Source organism: Adiantum capillus-veneris, chromosome 3 (assembly GCF_014529385.1).
Source record: "Adiantum capillus-veneris isolate H3 chromosome 3, ASM1452938v2, whole genome shotgun sequence".
NCBI classification, from domain to species: Eukaryota; Viridiplantae; Streptophyta; class Polypodiopsida; order Polypodiales; family Pteridaceae; genus Adiantum; species Adiantum capillus-veneris.
Genome location: NC_140933.1, coordinates 169,216,291 through 169,233,744, shown reverse-complemented (window position 1 = coordinate 169,233,744; position 17,454 = coordinate 169,216,291). Strand labels below are relative to the sequence as shown.

The following is a 17,454-nucleotide window of genomic DNA, read 5'->3' as shown; positions in this document are numbered from 1 at the left end:
TGCCGATTAGCACAAAAGGTGTGATATGATATGCCTCTACATCAAAGAACCCTCGTGGATCAGATACTTCAAGCAATTCAAGCTTTCAAAACTTCAAGTCAATTGCTGACCCAACTAAAACCTCTAAGGAGACACCCAAAAAATCAAAGGCATATCAGCCAAAGTATTCAAGAAAGCAAAGGAAAGTCAAGCAAGTGTTTTTTTTGAGCAGTTTAGTCAAAGTCAAGATCTGGTTTGGATTAAATATGGGAAATCAACACAGAAAGACAAACACATGGGATGGATAGCATAACGATGGAGCTTAAAAGAACAGGAGTACTATAGAGGTAACAGACAGATATGGGTACCAATTGTAGGTTAGAGCATATGAATCAATGTCAAGTCCCTCCCAAGAAAGAAGGCCCACAAGGTATTAACCTCGACAATATCCTAGGATACCTAAGAAGCGGGTATACAACATAACAAAAAGGAAACATGCTAAAGTCTACCACAACTCTCAAGAGGATACTGAACAAAGACGGATCTCAAATAATCTCCCTCTTGAACAAGGATTCTACACAGGTTATACAAAGATTTGACTACCAATCAACCACAAGTCAACTGCAACTACAGCAGACTTGCATGAAGATCTCAAGAGCTCAACATGACCTAGAGCTAAGAAAAGTCAACAAAGGAGTTACAAAGGTCCTCAAGAGATTTGGATTTCTAAATCTTCCAATGAAATGAGTCAAAAGCTAGATGTCGACAGCCAACAGAGGCCTACAACAACCTCAAAGACTCCTTACAACAGGCCCAATTGGAGGATCACACGAACAATGGAGTCTTCAGAGTCAAAGAAAGACAACCCAACTAAAAAAGCTCTTGATTTAAATATGATAGTTATGGAAAAAGAAATCTTTAATTCCAAATTGGTCCTTCTCACTAATCCTCTTTTTGAGAATTCAAGCTTACTTCTACCTGAAGAAATATTCGTAGTAAGCACAAGAATGTAAAAATTCAAGTTACCAGGGTGCAAAAAACACTCTTTGGCATAATCAGAGTCGGGCTGCTGAGCCAGAAAATGAGCAAAGCATTAGTCCCAAAGCTTCAAGTCGTAATAAACTATGTGCTAAGAGTCTAAGAGTCGTAGTTATTAGGCTTACGCTCAAGCTGGAAAGTCATGTTGTTCATGCTAGATGAGATAAGCATAAGAGTCAAAGTTTGTTAACTTAGAATTGATGGAGTGTCGTAGAGTCCCAACACTCACACACAATGCACAGTAAGATGAGAGCACGTATCCTCGACAACAAAAACCATTCTTAAAGAGGTGACAGCTTGCAAAGCCATGTCATGTGCTTTTATAGCTACACCATCTTTCTAAAGAACCCCTCAAAATCTTTCTTACATAGCATATTGTTTCCCATGCATTTCTAATAATGTATATAGGATGTCCCATCATTGGACATATGCATTAGAAACTCTTTTTTGTTTCCACCTATGCACCTTGAGTGGACTATAGCAGGCAAACCAATGTTCCATCATGCTACCTTCATATATTTATTGCCCTCTTATTTTAATATCTATCAGCAAATAATCCCTTCAATACTTTATTTATATTTTCCATGATAATCAGTACTTCATAATGCGCTTATCCCAAAGGCACTTTTTTCCCACTGGGTTTTTTCCCTTTGGTCATCCAGGTATTATACCCTAATTTAGATCCTCATTGTTCTACTTCCCTTGTACATACTTTTCATAAATAGATAGCAGCCTCATCATTATGCTATACCAATGGACAAATGCAATATCATCTCTCACATCAGACATATTTGGACCAATCAAGATGTTGCAGCAAATTAAACCTCATCAACAAATCCAACGAGAAATGAAGACAATCATCCCATCAATCAAAACCTTCCATTGCCTCCACGGACACTTCTCAATAGTGCCCAAGGACGGGTAGTAAAATCGAAAGGTGGGAATGTTAATTGAGCCGACGTCAGTTAACAGGAGGTGCTAAAGATCGAAGCCTTAAGGATGCACATCAAAGATGAATATGAAGAAGCAATAAAGATTGGAGTTACACACTTTTCACATTTTTCCAAAATGGCCATGTATTGTAATTTCTCAATTTATTTAGCCATTGTGATCATTGTAACGTGTTACGGGCTCAATAAGAGTTCCAAGATGTAAAGAATAGGTCAGTTAGTGTACTTAGCTTACAAATATAGTAATTTGTGGAGCCTCAAAGGTCTTGGGTGGCGGGACATTACTCATTTTAAACCTTGGCTAAGGTATAAAAGCCTACTTTGCAAAGATTTATTAAGTTTTGGATAATAGAAACACAACTTGAGCTAACGGCACTCACTTCTATCCTTCTCGTGCTTCCTACTCCCTTCCCGCTTGTCACATTGAACGGCCATCTGTTGCATTGCAGCGCTGTAGGTAAGAGCTCTACGCATTGATGTAAACATATCATGGTAAACCGTAGCTTTTGGCGTCACCGCGGCCCGCAGCCTAATTTCATCATAAGTAGAAATTTAAGCTAGGAAATCACAAAGTAAGCATAGGCGGGGTATTGGGGCATCATTGCTAAACATTTAGATGCATTCGAGGTCAAAAACGACTAAGTCAAAAACTTACTGTAAGAGCTCTACGCATTGACGTAAACATATCATGGTAAACCGTAGCTTTTGGCGTCGCCGACCCGCGGCCTAATTTCATCATAAGTAGAAATTTTATCTAGTAAATCACAAAGTAAGCATATGTGGGGTATTGGGGCATCATTGCTAAGCATTTAGATGCATTTGGGGTCAAAAACGACTAGGTCAAAACTCACTGCTGTTAATAATCGTGATTTTTGCACTTCATCAAAAGTGAGGTTTGAGACCATAAGCATGTGTGCTTAGGTCTTATATACTTATCCTAGAAGTTTTGTAACATTCGGATGGTGTTTGATGCTGTAACGGTTATGATTTGTTTGTTGATTCGCGATTAGCTTTTGATGACTTTGGTCATTTGAGTGTAGCTTGTGTTATATACGAGTTGTCTATTGTTTTCCAAGAGATTGGCATCCTCTTCTAAACTTCGTCCCATGGATTGATAATTATGTTCGTGGTTCTCGCTATGTCTGCAATAAGATAAGAGTGAAACTAGAAACACTTCTTCATGAATTGCTAATAAAGAACCAGTTCATAAGACCCCTTTTCTTAAAATTAAAGTGCTATTAACAAACTCAAGTAGATTTCTCTTATTCTCTTAGAGTAGTATCAACCAAATCAAAAAATCTTTTTAATTCTTTGCATGTTTTTTATCATTAAAGAGCAGTGAGCAACAATTGCTCATTCACATATTCTAAAAACAAGGAATCTTGCTTTTACTTGTAACCTTAAGATGACATAGAGAGAGAAGAAAAGAGACTATTTTACACAAACAAAGGACTTTGAGAAGGTATAGGACTAGGGTAGCAATACATGACCTACAAGCACACATTGCTCACACGGTCAGAGTCAATAGCGAGAACACAAACAATCTGCTAATGCTTCAGATTATGCCATCCATTTCCATTCTACTTTTTACATAAGTGAAGCCATACCAAAGACCCATATCTTTCTCAACTTGAATTAAATCTCTCATCAAGAAAAGAAATCTAGTTTTAGAATCCGGTATCCATTTGTTTGTGGATGATGCAACATATAACCTTTACTTTCTAGACAATAACCCACAAAAATAAATTTTACAACCTTATCATCCAATTTCTTGCATTTTTGCTCATGCACCAAATCATGCATGAGCCAAGAAACCAAACACATGCAATTGACCAATAGATGGATTTTTGCTATGTCAACCCTCATATTGAGTGACAGATTGCAATGCTTCAATGGGACACCTATGTAGATGCACAACACGCATGACAACTTCAATCCAAAAAAATATGTGGAAAAGTTTGGCTTTTGACTATACATTGTGTCACCTCCAAGGTGACTTGTTTTTCCTCTCAACAACACCACTTGTTGAGGGGTATATGATCATACATTGTACATTGGTGTTTATCCCATGACTAGTCAGAAATGCATTGAATTCTTTAGACATAGACTCCCCTCCTTGATCAATATGGAGGGTGCTCATAAGACAACCATATTCACTTTTAGCCATAAGAAAAAAAGAACTAAAGGCACATAAATGCTTTGGACTTTACATGAGTCGATACTCCAAGAAGGTCACGTTTCAAAATGTGTATCATATCACATGAATTAACCAGAAAGGATTTTAATCATTTAGAATGTATACAATAGAGGAAGTTGGGATTTTTTAAATATGCATGTAGTGTAAATATAGTATTTATATTGAGATATTATTAATAACCTCTTGAATGCACATGATATAGGGAGATTTTGACAAGTGGCTGCCCCAAGCTCAATACACCCATGCATGCCTAGAGTAATCATCAATAAAATTCAAAAAGTACATTTTTTTCTAAAACATGGAGTACGCATCGAACTCGGCAAGCATCACTATGCATAAGTTGCAATTTTCAAGTAGCCCAGATAGATCTGTCCTTGGGGAAATTAGAGTATTGTATTTTACCCAAAGAAAATCATGCCTGGAGTAATCATCAATGGAAGTCACAAAGTACTTTTTTTTCTAGAAACATTGAGTACGTATTGGACGTGGCAAGCATCACTATGCATAAGTAGTAATTTTCAAATAGCCCACATAGATGTGTCCTTAGGGAACTTAAATTGTTTTATTTTACTAAAATAAAATCTTCAAATGCAAGATTCAATGGTGTCTCATGAGGGGGCAGCAAAGAACATATCAAATTTCTCCAAACGTTGAAAAATGGCCAAATTTAGATGACCAAAATGTGTGGGCCAAACTTTTGCGTCTGAAGCAGCCTTAGAGTCATGATGGGAGGTTGATTCCACTATCATAGCTATTTATCATGGAAAGGATAAGGAAAGAGAAAGAGAGAGAGAGGCGGGATTTTTCTCTTTGATATACTACAAGTATGTCCACTATAACATACATGACAATGTTTGTGGGTATATGCATATGTATATCCATTCTAATGTTTTTTTTCAAATTCAAAAAAAGAAGTTTGTAGCATATCTCAGAGGCTTTGCAATGATGATACAGCTTGTTACCTTTTCTTTCTAGACTATAACCGACAAAATTACATTTTACAGCCTTATTATCCAACATTTTGTGTTGTTGCTCATAAATCAAAGCATAAGCCAAGTGACCAAACACACACAAATGACCAATGGTGGCTCATATGGAGTGATAGACTACAACGCTTTAGCAGGACACCTTTTTACTATGTATGCAACACCCATGATAGCCTCAAGCCAACAAGTATGTGGCAAAGCTTTTCTTTTGACCATACATGATGCCATCTCTATAAGTGACTTGTTTTTCCTCTTAGAAATACTATATTGTTGAGGGGTTTATGGCACTACATTGGTGTTTTATCTTAGGACTCACCAAAAAAGCATTGAATTTCTTAGAGATATACTCCCTCCCTTGATCAAAAGAGGGATTTCCCACTATACAAACACATACATTTTCGGCCATAAGAAAAGATTGGTTGAAGCACAAACACTTTGGACTCTGCGTTAAGCAGATACACCCATCCATTCCGAGAATAATCATCAATAAAAGTCACCAAGTAAAAATGATCAAAAATTAGAGTATGCATCACATCAAAAGCGTCATAAGGGACAAGCTACAATTTGCAAGTGGCCCACATAGAACCATTCTTGTGGTACCTCAAGAGGTAGCAACCAAAAAAATTTAGATAATCAAAACGTGCTTGCCAAATTTTTGTATCTGAAATAGCTTTCAATTCCAAATTTTGCGTGTTGAATCCACACATTCATTGTAAGCATTGAGCTTATACACAATAAGCACAATCTCCCCGATTCCCTTAACTAAATAGAGGCATTATTGGCACATATGAAGGTACTTCATTAGGGATGTTTTAAAGAGATGTAAATAAACCATAATGAGACGTAATGTGCTTAGTTGCACCACTATCAAAGTACCACACATGAACCATAGATTTTTCAAATCATGCATCAAGAACGAATGGTTCATATTGACATTGTGCACTAAACGCCCATTCTGCATCATGCACAACATTTCCAAATCTCTATTAGATCAAGCATTAGCAATGACTGCATTTGCCTCTATCTTTTGAGTCTCTTTAGCCTAAATTTTAAAAAATTTCTTGATGAGATTATCATCTTACCTACAAAAATAACATTTCAATTTCTTCTTTTCTTTATTTCCGGACTTCTCATAGTTTTGGTTGAAGAAACAACAACTACAGGGACAGGCCTACTACTTATTGAAGCATTGGAGGTGGCAATAGTGGTGTTCTTTTGTTGTGCATCCACAAATGAGTATTCAATAGCACGCGGCTTAGCTCTTTTTCTTTTGAATTGATCCTCTTATAGTAATACAAAGGCAAGACCATCAAACTTTACAACAACATTTCTAACACAATTTTTGTAATTCTCATCTAATATCACTTAAAAGTTAGCCATTGATATTACAAAACTTGGATCCTTTGCATATAAATCACCTCAAGCTCATATGTACTCACACTAAATCGAGGATTAGTTAACGACGAGTACTTCTTGAATTTTTCCCGTGTTAAGGTTATTTGAAACTTAGAGATAACGAAAATCCCATAAAGGTATATTGATATAAATTAATGCTTAAAAACAAAAAGAACACTTTTACTGCACAACATATTTAACCGTAAAGTGTTTCCAAAGAACCATTCAAAACCTTATACCTAAGATAAGGGGTATACTTACTTTAGTCATTAGAGACCTTATAAGTGTAAGAAGGGGTGTCACAATTACCTTATACTAGTCATAAATAGGGGGTTTTCTAAAACTCTCCACTCGCACACGACATACCTTTTTTCAAAAGAGTGGATCCCCCGAGGGTTTTAAGACCAAGAGCAAGAAGATATTTTCTATCAACGTTGGAAATTCGGTTTGGATGGATTAAAATCGCATTTATAATGTAATTGACATAATTAATCAAAATTTATTAAAATACTTAAGAACTAATGAAAGTTGGCAATGATAATGATAATGCACTTGATTTGGTTAGCTCATAGCTTGCCCACTCTACACGTGTGTGGAGATAAGAGACTTTTATCATAGGAATCGAGTAGCTTGGTGCAAGGGTAATGTCTTGTACAATAAGAAGCAACCTATTATTGCCTTATCTTCCACATAGGCACAGTATCATGTTGCTTTTGTAATGTTGCATGCCAATCGATTTTTCTTATGGATTACTGACCTGGCTCCAGTAAGGAGGGGGAGGCATGCTCAGCTTTATCTGACATGAGGTGGGAGGCATGGGATCGATGATGGAGGTTGAATCTGGGGGCACACAAGATCTACATCGTCGTATGATGAAAAGTAATCTCGAGATTAGTAAGAGGTAAAACTAATCTCACGATGCAGCTGCTAATCTTGGGATGCCCCACCCCCTTGCACCTAAGATTTGAGCGCTCGTCACTAGAGTGAGAGCCCAACGCCCTAACCATTATAGCCGTATGCATCGTTTTGTTTTCGATGTGGGGCTGCGGGGTTATAAATCCAAAATTGCTAATCTTGATATCCCGAATTAGTTATTTAAAAAATCACGCGATGGAGTGTAACATGTGAAGCAAACTATGAATCTGCCCACTCTTTGTCAGTGATTGTCAAGCTATCTTGCAATAGTTTTTACTTCTTTGCCACAAAAACACATGGACATTGGCAGGACAAAAACACATTGACATTGGCAGGACACAGGGCTTTCAACTTGGTGATAAGATGGAGTAAAGCCATCTCCATCGTCGCTAAGTTTGCAGGCACTTCAAAGATGTGGGAGGTGATTGTTGTTAGCTAGTACAACAGTTGGTGGGCGGTGGATGTGAAAGAATTATGGAGGCTGTGGTGATTGCATCGATGGAGGAGCCATGTAAGAACTACTGCAAGAATTGTTCAAATGCAACACGGCTGTATCACATCCTTCAAGCCCTTGTAAAAAGAATATCCTTCCTGTGGCTCAGCTGATGTATCATTTTGCAAACATCTTCTGATACTACTAGCTTTCACAAGTCATATAGCCTTTTATGCTCTATTGATTTCATTTTTCTTACCCTGTCTTATTCCTTCCGAAGGAGCCAACGAGCTGATAAGCTTAAGTATTTTCTGCTCGACAAGAGAAGTGCTAATTGCTAAGGCGATTCAAGGGTTAGAAAAACACATTCCATTTAGAGTTCAAGGTAATCGATACAAACCATACCTTGTTAGGTTGTGATGATCAACCAATTGCCTTTGATTGTTTACAAGTTTTGACCACACTGGATTTTGCAGGACAAGATGTTTGGTGCTAGATTTTCTCTTGGCATGGTATTATAAGTACAATTGTTGTGCAGACAGTAAATGGAGGTGCAATTGAAGACAAAGGATCGGCCTTGTGCCGGTGTTATATGAATCTAAAAGCTATTATGCACAATATGAAGAGGAGGAGGAGGAGGAGGAGGAGGTACTTGATGTCTAACAAGGCTTTGGGACAAACTATATATGGGAGGATGAGAAGAAGAGTTAGACACAGTGGTGGTAGAACTAGTGTTTGGGTAAGATGCAACCTCAATGCTTGATGGTGGGGCTGAGCTCTTTTGATCAAAAGCCATCACCAAGTAATTGGACTCCTCTTGATTCATGATGTTGGACGAGTGATCTCCAAAAGATTTGGGCATGGGAGGGATTTGAGTGTCTTGCATGCTACCATCCAGCATTTGGATAACCTTGCTCATTGATGGTCTCGACGATGGTTGCACTTGAACACACCAAAATGCCACCTTCATGGCACGCTCCAACTGCTCCATGTCCACTGCATTTTTTATCCTCTCATCCACCACACCCTCCACCTGCAAAAGGGACATCCATCCATGCTGCCTTAGTCTTTGCACTGTACATCTAGCTTTATAAAAGACCTTGTTTAACAAGGTGAAGACCCACGGCGGCATTGCGAGTGTAAAAATAAATAAGTCATGAAGCGCAAAATCTACAAATTAAAGAAGATTTCAAGACTTCAGATGCAGAGGTAGGTCCGTAAGTACCAAAAATAATTAAATATTCAAATGTATGCCTAACTCCCTTCTGCACTTAGGCTTGTTTGAAAACCTAGCACTTCACTTCTCTTGATTAGACCTTACCCACTCAGACTAGTTTGCAAGAAAACCTCTAGTTTGTAAATGCAACTTCAACACGGTGACCCACCGATCTAAGGAGGGCATATTATTAAGAATGGATCCTTCTCTAGGCCCCTTCTTGTGTTGTTCTCTTGCAATAAATTTCAAGTTCCTTTCAAGTTGAAAGGGGCACAGAAAGAAGAAGTGGGTTCCATTCCAAAAAAGATGTGTTCATTTAAGAGGCCTATGCCTACCAATAATTTAGTTCACATGAGAGAATGAGAGCCCTCTCTCTCCATACAAGTTCTCACTCACATGACTCGCTCCTTGTAATGCTTGTAATTTACAGCCCTACAAGTCCTTCTCATCAACTTCATATCTCACCTCGTGTTACACAACCCACACAAAAAGTTTGTCAAAAAAAGCCCCTTTTTAAAGTTGAAAGGTATGATGCCCCCCAAGCATTCCCATTAAGCCCTTCATTTGAACTAGACTATGCTTTGGAACCTGTACTCACCTGCTTGTGGAGGAAGTACTGCCGGTACACCCACTCCAGGAAGCTGACGTGGCGGGCCGCCGACTCTGCTGAAGTGTCAAGCACCGGTGCCTCGAAGCTCTTGCGGCCACTCACAGTCTCCAAAACAACCATGCCATAGCTGAACACATCAGCCTTGACAGTGATAGGCAGGTTGGAACGCCACTCGGGTGCAAGGTAGCCGCGTGTCCCCCGCAATATGTTGGTGACATGGTGACCAGAGGCATTGTGGGCGGCAGTGGCCGAGCGGGTGAGCTTGGCCAGGCCAAAGTCCGACACTTTTGCAGTGAAGGTGCCGTCTAGCAAAATATTCTCTGGCTTGATGTCGGAATGGATGATGCAGTCCCGGCACTCCTGGTGTAAGTAGGTGATCCCACGGGCTGTTCCTAGCAGCACATTGTAGCGCGTCTCCCAATTCATGTCGGACCGCTGCTGCTGCCGCTGCCCCTCGTCCTCTCCCTCCCCTGCTGCAAATAGGTATTTGTCCAGTGACCCATTTTTCATATACTCATACACCAGCAGCCTGTGCCTCCCCTCTGCGCAGAAACCGCAGAGCCTCACCAGATTCATATGATGCGTGCTACCGATCACTGCCACCTCCATCCTGAATTGCTTCTCCCCCGGATCTGCCAACCCCTCCAGCCTCTTCACTGCCACCTCCATGGTTGCCCCCCCACTGCCTGTCGTGGGTAGCTCCCCCTTATACACTGATCCAAACCCCCCCTCCCCTAGCTTCTCCCTGAAATTCCCCGTTGCCTTCCGCAACTCCCTGTGTGTGAATTGCACTGGTGCACTCGATGCATACTCCAGCAATGCGTAATGCGCAGAGTACCCCCCCCATCGGGGATTTTTCCTGCAACACATCCACCATATGCCCACTTGCCCTACTGCCAACACCGCCATTGTCGCAAGCACTGAGACTACCACAGACACTGCTACTGAGCTTCCCCCCTTTCCGGACCCTGATGTCAATGGAATAGAAGATGAGCTTGTTGGCACAGGAGGCGGCACATTCAACCCACAAAACTTGAAGAAGGAATTGGTTGAGATGGAGAGCTCCTGGTTGCCGCTGAAGAAGTTGTTGGAAAGTATCATCTGGCAGGTGCCTGATCCATCACTAAGTGCCGTCGCTGCTTTGCATTCGGGGTTGTGCAAGCAATTTAACGAACACTCCGAATCTCCATAGCGCAAGATCTTACTTTCAGTCCAGAGTAGAGTCCGGATGAGCTCCACCATAGCGCAATCCTGTGTGCCATTGCCGGCAATCGCTCTGCACCCACTTTGAGGCGTCCTCTCATCAATCAAGACATACCCTGCTTGTGTTGCGCATGTGCATATGCGACTGCTTTCATTGTAGGTACAAAGGCCATAAGGACCACAATAGGCATAAATCTGGCAGTAATCCTGGAGGGCCTCCCATCCAATAACCCAATCTCCTCCAGAAGATGTATAGATTCGAAGATTTCCGTCAGAGCCCAATGTTACCCTTCGTACAGGCCGCGGCGACGCCGTCGATGTGTAATCCTTGCTGTACCATGATTTAAGAGCTACATCTGCCTCATTGTATATAGAAAAGTTATCTGCACTTAAAAAGGCATAAACAATAGAATTCTCTCCGGCTGTATTGCTGCTCCAATAAGTGAACCCACCATTACCAGTATAGCTGAGGGTTAAGTTACCTGAGGCTTGCAAACTTGCACTATACTGACCAACTGTGAGGGACACACCTTGGTGGAGGCGCTGGCTTGACACTAGAGTGTCGGTCGGCATAGTGAAGCTTTGCCAAAGGCTGGAGCCGCTACTGTTGACAAGAATGAAGTTCCCGTCGTCTCCCATGGAGGCAGCTTCAACTCCCATGTTATCTGTCTCACTATTCCAGACCGCAGTGCCAGCGTCATTTCTCAAAATGAGATTTCCGTTAGATGAAAGTTCGAAGGAGCCAGCAATACCGACCTGGATGTTGCCACCAGCTGTCCACACGACAGTGCCGTTGATTCCTGCTGAATTATACAAGACCCCAACAGAGAACCTGCTTGAATCTGTAGAATTTCTGAAGAAGGAGAAGCGGAAGCTTCGATCCGGGGAAACCCAGCCTCCGATGTTTGTTGGAAGGAGCTTTGTTCCCAATGTTATGTTGTCAGCAGCAGATGCCGGATAGAGGGATGCAAGCACGGCTGCGGCAACAAACAAAAACGGCGGGGGCGCAGGACTGCTGCGACAGCGGCCGGTTGCAGGCATGGATTAAGGGGAGGATCTTCAAACAGAAATTCCCAAATTCCTGCAAGAGCTCATTGGATCAATGGAAGAGGTTGGGGACAACTGCTCCAAAACTTGATACTATTCACAGCCTCCAGCCTTTGCCTTTGATATTCTGAAGTACTGCTTGTTGCAGGACGCTGTCCACCAGGTTACAGAGAGGCCCGTTCCCACGTGAGGGAACCGTAGCAGAAAGTTTTCGCTTGAAGTCTGAGCGTTCAGACGCCATTGGCCAGTCATCTTCTCCCCACTAATAATAAAGCGTCTCCATTTGGGAAGTATTCAACGCGCCTTCACTGTTCATCACGATTGACAACCATATATGTCACCCGAGCCTTGCCAAACACTTTCTTTTATAGCCACAGCAACAAAGAGGTCATGTCCATTTCACCATCTGCTGCCCAAACGTCCAACACTCTCTGGTCTAGAGCGTTAGAACTAAATCAACCAAGACCGAGCAAAGCGGTTTCCGTGTGCCCATGCCCGTGGGTGTGAATGATTGTTAGACCCACAATTTGATTGTTCAATCTACAAGTAGGGGGGGGGCAATCTTCTAAAATGTTTTATTAGCAAGAATCCGGGAAGATCCCCTTGGTGATTGAATGAGGAGGAAGGAAAATAAGGAGGCAAGTGATGCGCGAGCGAGGGTGGAGGCATCCAAGGCAGAGAAGGTGGGCGATGCGACGCAGGCGGGGGGGGGGGGATAGGAGGCTGAGGCAGGAAGAAACAGGCGCAAAGTTTTTTTTGCGTATCTTACAAATCACTGCCAGTTGCACGACGAGCTGGTAGCGCTTGTGGTTAGGCCAATCGCTAGCAATCTCCGCACGCTGGAGGTCTTGAGATCAATCTTGGCCGTTTTAAAGGGTGAGGTCCTCGGAAGGCTGAGCCTTGAGATCCACAAGGGAGTCTGAGCAGAAATGAATATAATGAAGAAGTTGCCAGTAGGCAGTGTCAACAATCATATTAAATCTAAAAAACTTTCAAATCTAAAATTTTTAAGCACTTTGATTTTTATTGTCACACATGGAACACTAATAAGGGCGGTTAAATCTAATCTATGAGAAGAATGCTCATGGTTCTTTATCTCCTTTCCTTTCCTACATGCCTTAAGAGGAGAGACGAATAGATGCTCGTAAGGCTATAATACAAAATAACATTCCCTAGTTGACTGCTAGCATCCCATTTTCTACATACAAGGGGCTAGCAGCACTTAGATCAACAACACAAGATAAAGGTAACCAGTATGTGACCCGCGCATTGCTGCGGCTATAAAAGCATGGTCTCTAGTCATAAGATGCCATCTTCTAGGTGAAAAATATCAATGCTTTGTTCTTACATATAAGGCACATATTGTTTATTGGCGTATTTTAGTACCATTGGCACCTGCAATGAAAGCAAACATAGATGTTGAGTTGCTTATCTTTGCAAGTGTTCCAGGCATCATGTTGAACTAAAGGACGTGTTGCAAAATTGAGGGTGTGATCCATAAGCATGTACTCTCTCTCTCTCTCTCTCTCTCTCTCTCTCTCTCTCTCTCTCTCTCTCTCTCTCTCTCTCTCTCTCTCTCCCCAAATTGCTAAAGCATGTACTTCTTTCAGAGAGGAGACTGTATTCAAACAACGTGGCCTTGCAATGTACAATCTATTACTGCATTTTTGGCATAAAAAGCTAGCACAACTTGTTTACAATAAAGGACTGGATTAACCCTTCTAGTGATGTGCACAAACACAACTTAGGAACTTGACATAGGTAAAAAAATGTATGCCAGCTCTATAGCCCTTGGAATACAATTGACATGGATGTAATGCACACATGGAGCATTCGGCTTGCATCACCAGGATGTAGTGCACACATGGAGCGTTCAGCTTGCATCTGGTGACACTATGAACCATCTCACACGAACTGTTTGTCTAAGCACATGAAGCCAATTGGTGGGGAATGCCCATAGCTGATGTCTTGATGACAGCATTGGTGCAAGCTACAGGAAGAAGCAGAATGCTCCACATCAAGTGTTGGCACCCTAGACTTTCTCCTATCTTCCTACCTACTAAATGTCATGGCATTCATGTGAATGTAAGGAACAGGGAGCCTCCATCATGGTAAGATTGCTAACTTGTCTGATGTCATGTGTGTAGGGGCGTGGTGGGTCTAGCTAGCTGAACACCTTGCTGAATAGTGCCACGTGTACAACATAGGAGCCCATAGCAAAGGAACTACTGCCACCCAAAGAATTTGGTTTCTACATAGCTAGTGTTTTCTCCCTAGCGTATAACAAAGGAATTTCTACCACCCAAAGAATTTGGTTTCAACATAGCTAGTGTTTTTACCCTCAAAGTGCTTTTCATACCGTTTGGATTTTTGGCTAGATTGGTGTTCACAATACTCCGCAGTAGATGCTTCTACCAAATCTACCAAAGTAGTCGCTTGTGCATGCACCCTCACATGAAGTATAGTGTGTATAGGCTTCAACCATTCATAATCCGAGGAAGCTAGCAATCCATATATCCAGATAATGCCAATGCACTTCGTCAATGCTCCTTAGGTACGTTTCACACAAAGACGCTAGTAGGGTTTTCTTATATCACTCTACTTGTTGTGCAGTGGTAATGTTGCCTTGGTTAGGCTAACCCTACCAAAATTGGAAAAAATAGCTCTCAAAGGTAGTGTTTTTGACAAAAGAGACAAAGTTGAGCTACTATAGTAGCTTTTTAGTTCAAGAAAAGTGAAATTGTTGAGTGTAGCTTAACTCGACATCCCTTTGTGTGCAAAAACTCTCTTAATCCACTTGAGGATGGAGGGGGCAATAGAATCTCTAGTGGTGTTATTTGTGGGCCCATCCTCTGCCATGGCTAACTTCAGATGCAAATGGAATAAAGGGGAAGAGTTTGAGCCATGATGGCATGTGAGCGAGGCCTAGAAGACCTACAATCTCTTCCTCCTCTTCCTCCTCTCTCTCTCTCTCTCTCTCTCTCTCTCTCTCTCTCTCTATGGCTAGCTCCATTGAATGAATAGGTGGACCACTTCTCCCCACACATAGAAACACAATGGGTAGAGTTTCTTCATTGCATTGAGCCGCCAAAGTGAGCTCACATAGTGAATGGAAACATAGTTATGTGTGTAGCAACCAACTTGAGCAGCTTTTGCATGCCGTGGCTACACGTGCAAGGAATGGATTGAGCTTGATGCCAGCGCTAGACATGTGGAATTCACTTCCCTAATGCGTGCTTCTATTTTTGAATCATCCGCTTCCCCAATCCGCTGCTCCATTCAAAAGCATCTGCTTCCTTGTAAGCCAATATGCTTGCTCCAATTTTGTCAGACCAAGGCGTATGTCAAGAGTAGAAATCATGTGCACTTCCTTAATAGGAGATTAAACCGTGCCCATGTACTCTCTCTCTCTCTCTCTCTCTCTCTCTCTCTCTCTCTCTCTCTCTCTCTCTCTCTCTCTCTCTCTCTCTCTCATCTAGACATCGGAGCTGGAGGGTTCTCTCCACAGCCTTAGCATGGGGATACATGGAAGGACTCAGCGTTCAAGGAATTCTCAAGCCGTTTAATAAAAAGAATAGATGTGGGTACAGGGAAAACATTGCACATGCCTCTATGTGTTCACCCATGTCAATTGCTTGCATAATTTCATAGCATCAATATGCAAGCATAAGTAATCGCATTCAAAGAGAGGTCCCCACTTTGCCCTTGATAAAAACAGGGCCATATTCTATAGCTTCTTTGCTCTTTCGATGTTAAGAAAATCCTACAATCGGCACCATCTAAAAGACAACATTCCAGATAGAAACTCATTACAACTTCTTGTACTTTCAAAAAGTACATGCCATTAGGCTTACAGGTTGACCAAAGCATTTCCAAGTAGGAATCAGATGTACACATTGCCAATCACATTTGGGGAAAGCCCTGGCTCAACGTTTGTGGAAAACAACCCAGAGCCTACTGGCCCTGCCAACATCGGACATACCTACAAAAAGTGCATCCAAGTGCAGAAGCTCTTGAAGACAAATATTTTGACCATGCATATGTTCACCAAAGATGGAAGCATAGGAGAAAATTTAACAAAACTTAAAAATCAAAACACACATAGCAAATGCAGGCCCGAGGTACGCAAGCTGCCAGGCTCCTACTGCTCGTCAAACGTACCCCTCTCTCTCTCTCAGACTCTCTCACACACACAGGTAATTGTGACTGCATAGTTGTAAGTCTCTCTCTCTCTCTCTCTCTCTCTCTCTCTCTCTCTCTCTCTCTCTCTCTCTCTCTCTCTCTCACACACACACACACACACACACACACACAGACAAATAGGCACAGCTTGCGAGGCTGCCAACACCAATAGTATAGCCTTGTATCTCTCTCTCTCTCTCTCTCTCTCTCTCTCTCTCTCTCTCTCTCTCTCTCACACACACACACACACACACACACACACACACACACACACACACACACACACACAGCTTGACAACCTACACGTAGTCATCAGAGTCGAAATGGGATCTCCTCTCTCTCTCTCTCTCTCTCTCTCTCTCTCTCTCTCTCTCTCTCTCTCTCTCTCTCTCTCTCTCTCTCTACCAGTGTTCGGGAAAAATGTGTCTCAGCTTAATATCGTGTCGTTTTCAATTTCAAAAATGCCGGTTGAAGGCAAGGGGAAAAGGAGAAATTCCTTCCCAAAAAAGAGAAAACTAATGTAAAAACCCAAAAAATAAACCTAATTTTATAAATTTCCCCTTGGAAATTCAAGAAAGGGAATTTTGTATGTTTGGGGAAATGATTTTTCCCGAACACTACTCTCTACTCGACTCGACTTCCAAGGTTGCTACAATTTGTTAGAATTAAAAAGAGAGGCAGGACGATCCAAAAGCAAGGTTGTGCTCTCTCTCGCGAGTCGCTCTCGAGTCTCTCTCTCTACACGAGGTTGTTGCAAGTCGTTAGAATAAAAAAAAGAGGCAGGATGACCTCACAACGAGAAAGGCTCAAAGCCTCAAACATTGGCAGAGGTGCACTCTGAGTCTCCGTGCAAGGCTTCTCTCTCTCAAAGACAATGGACAGGTGACAGTTCGAGTGTCGAGGTCGCCGAGCTCATTTACTCAAAGGTGAGGTGAAGGTCTACTTTACAGAGGAGCAAAAGTCAAGGTTTTTTTTTACTTCAAAGGTTCAAAAGTATCCAATGCACGAACATGGAACCCCTCTCCTTCCTCAAAAATTTTAACATGCATTATAAAGAGTATAGATTTTCTCAAGAGACTGATGTATCAATGACCTCTTAGAGATGTCATGGCTCGGACAAGCATGACAAAAATTCATAATTTTTTATAGATATCAATATTATAATTTACTCACCATTGTGGGTTTTACAAAATAAAATAAAATAAGGATAAGTGTGCATTTTTTTTTTGTGTACAAAGAAAAGCAGAGTTTCTCTTCCTTCAAAATGCAAAGTTGAACCACTGTAAATATTGTAAACATAGAT

General features: G+C 41.6%; 1 protein-coding gene across 1 annotated transcript; it reads right to left on the bottom strand.

Moving 5' to 3' along the window:
• Positions 1–8,247: 8,247 nt before the first annotated feature.
• LOC147462164 (G-type lectin S-receptor-like serine/threonine-protein kinase At1g34300) lies at positions 8,248–12,266 on the bottom strand. The gene is made up of 2 exons (XM_086509577.1): positions 9,708–12,266; positions 8,248–8,926 (listed from the first exon to the last, which is right to left on the bottom strand). Exons 1-2 carry the CDS (start codon positions 11,961–11,963, stop codon positions 8,492–8,494), a joined length of 2,691 nt encoding a protein of 896 aa, XP_086365703.1. The 5' UTR covers positions 11,964–12,266; the 3' UTR covers positions 8,248–8,491.
• Between the last annotated feature and the right edge of the window lie 5,188 nt (positions 12,267–17,454).

Coding starts and splice junctions, on each gene's coding strand:
- LOC147462164 (XM_086509577.1), bottom strand. CDS start 11,963: ATGCCTGCAACCGGCCGCTGTCGCAGCAGTCCTGCGCCCCCGCCGTTT. Junction 8,927..9,707: donor AGTACTTCCTCCACAAGCAG/GTGAGTACAGGT, acceptor TCCCTTTTGCAG/GTGGAGGGTGTGGTGGATGA.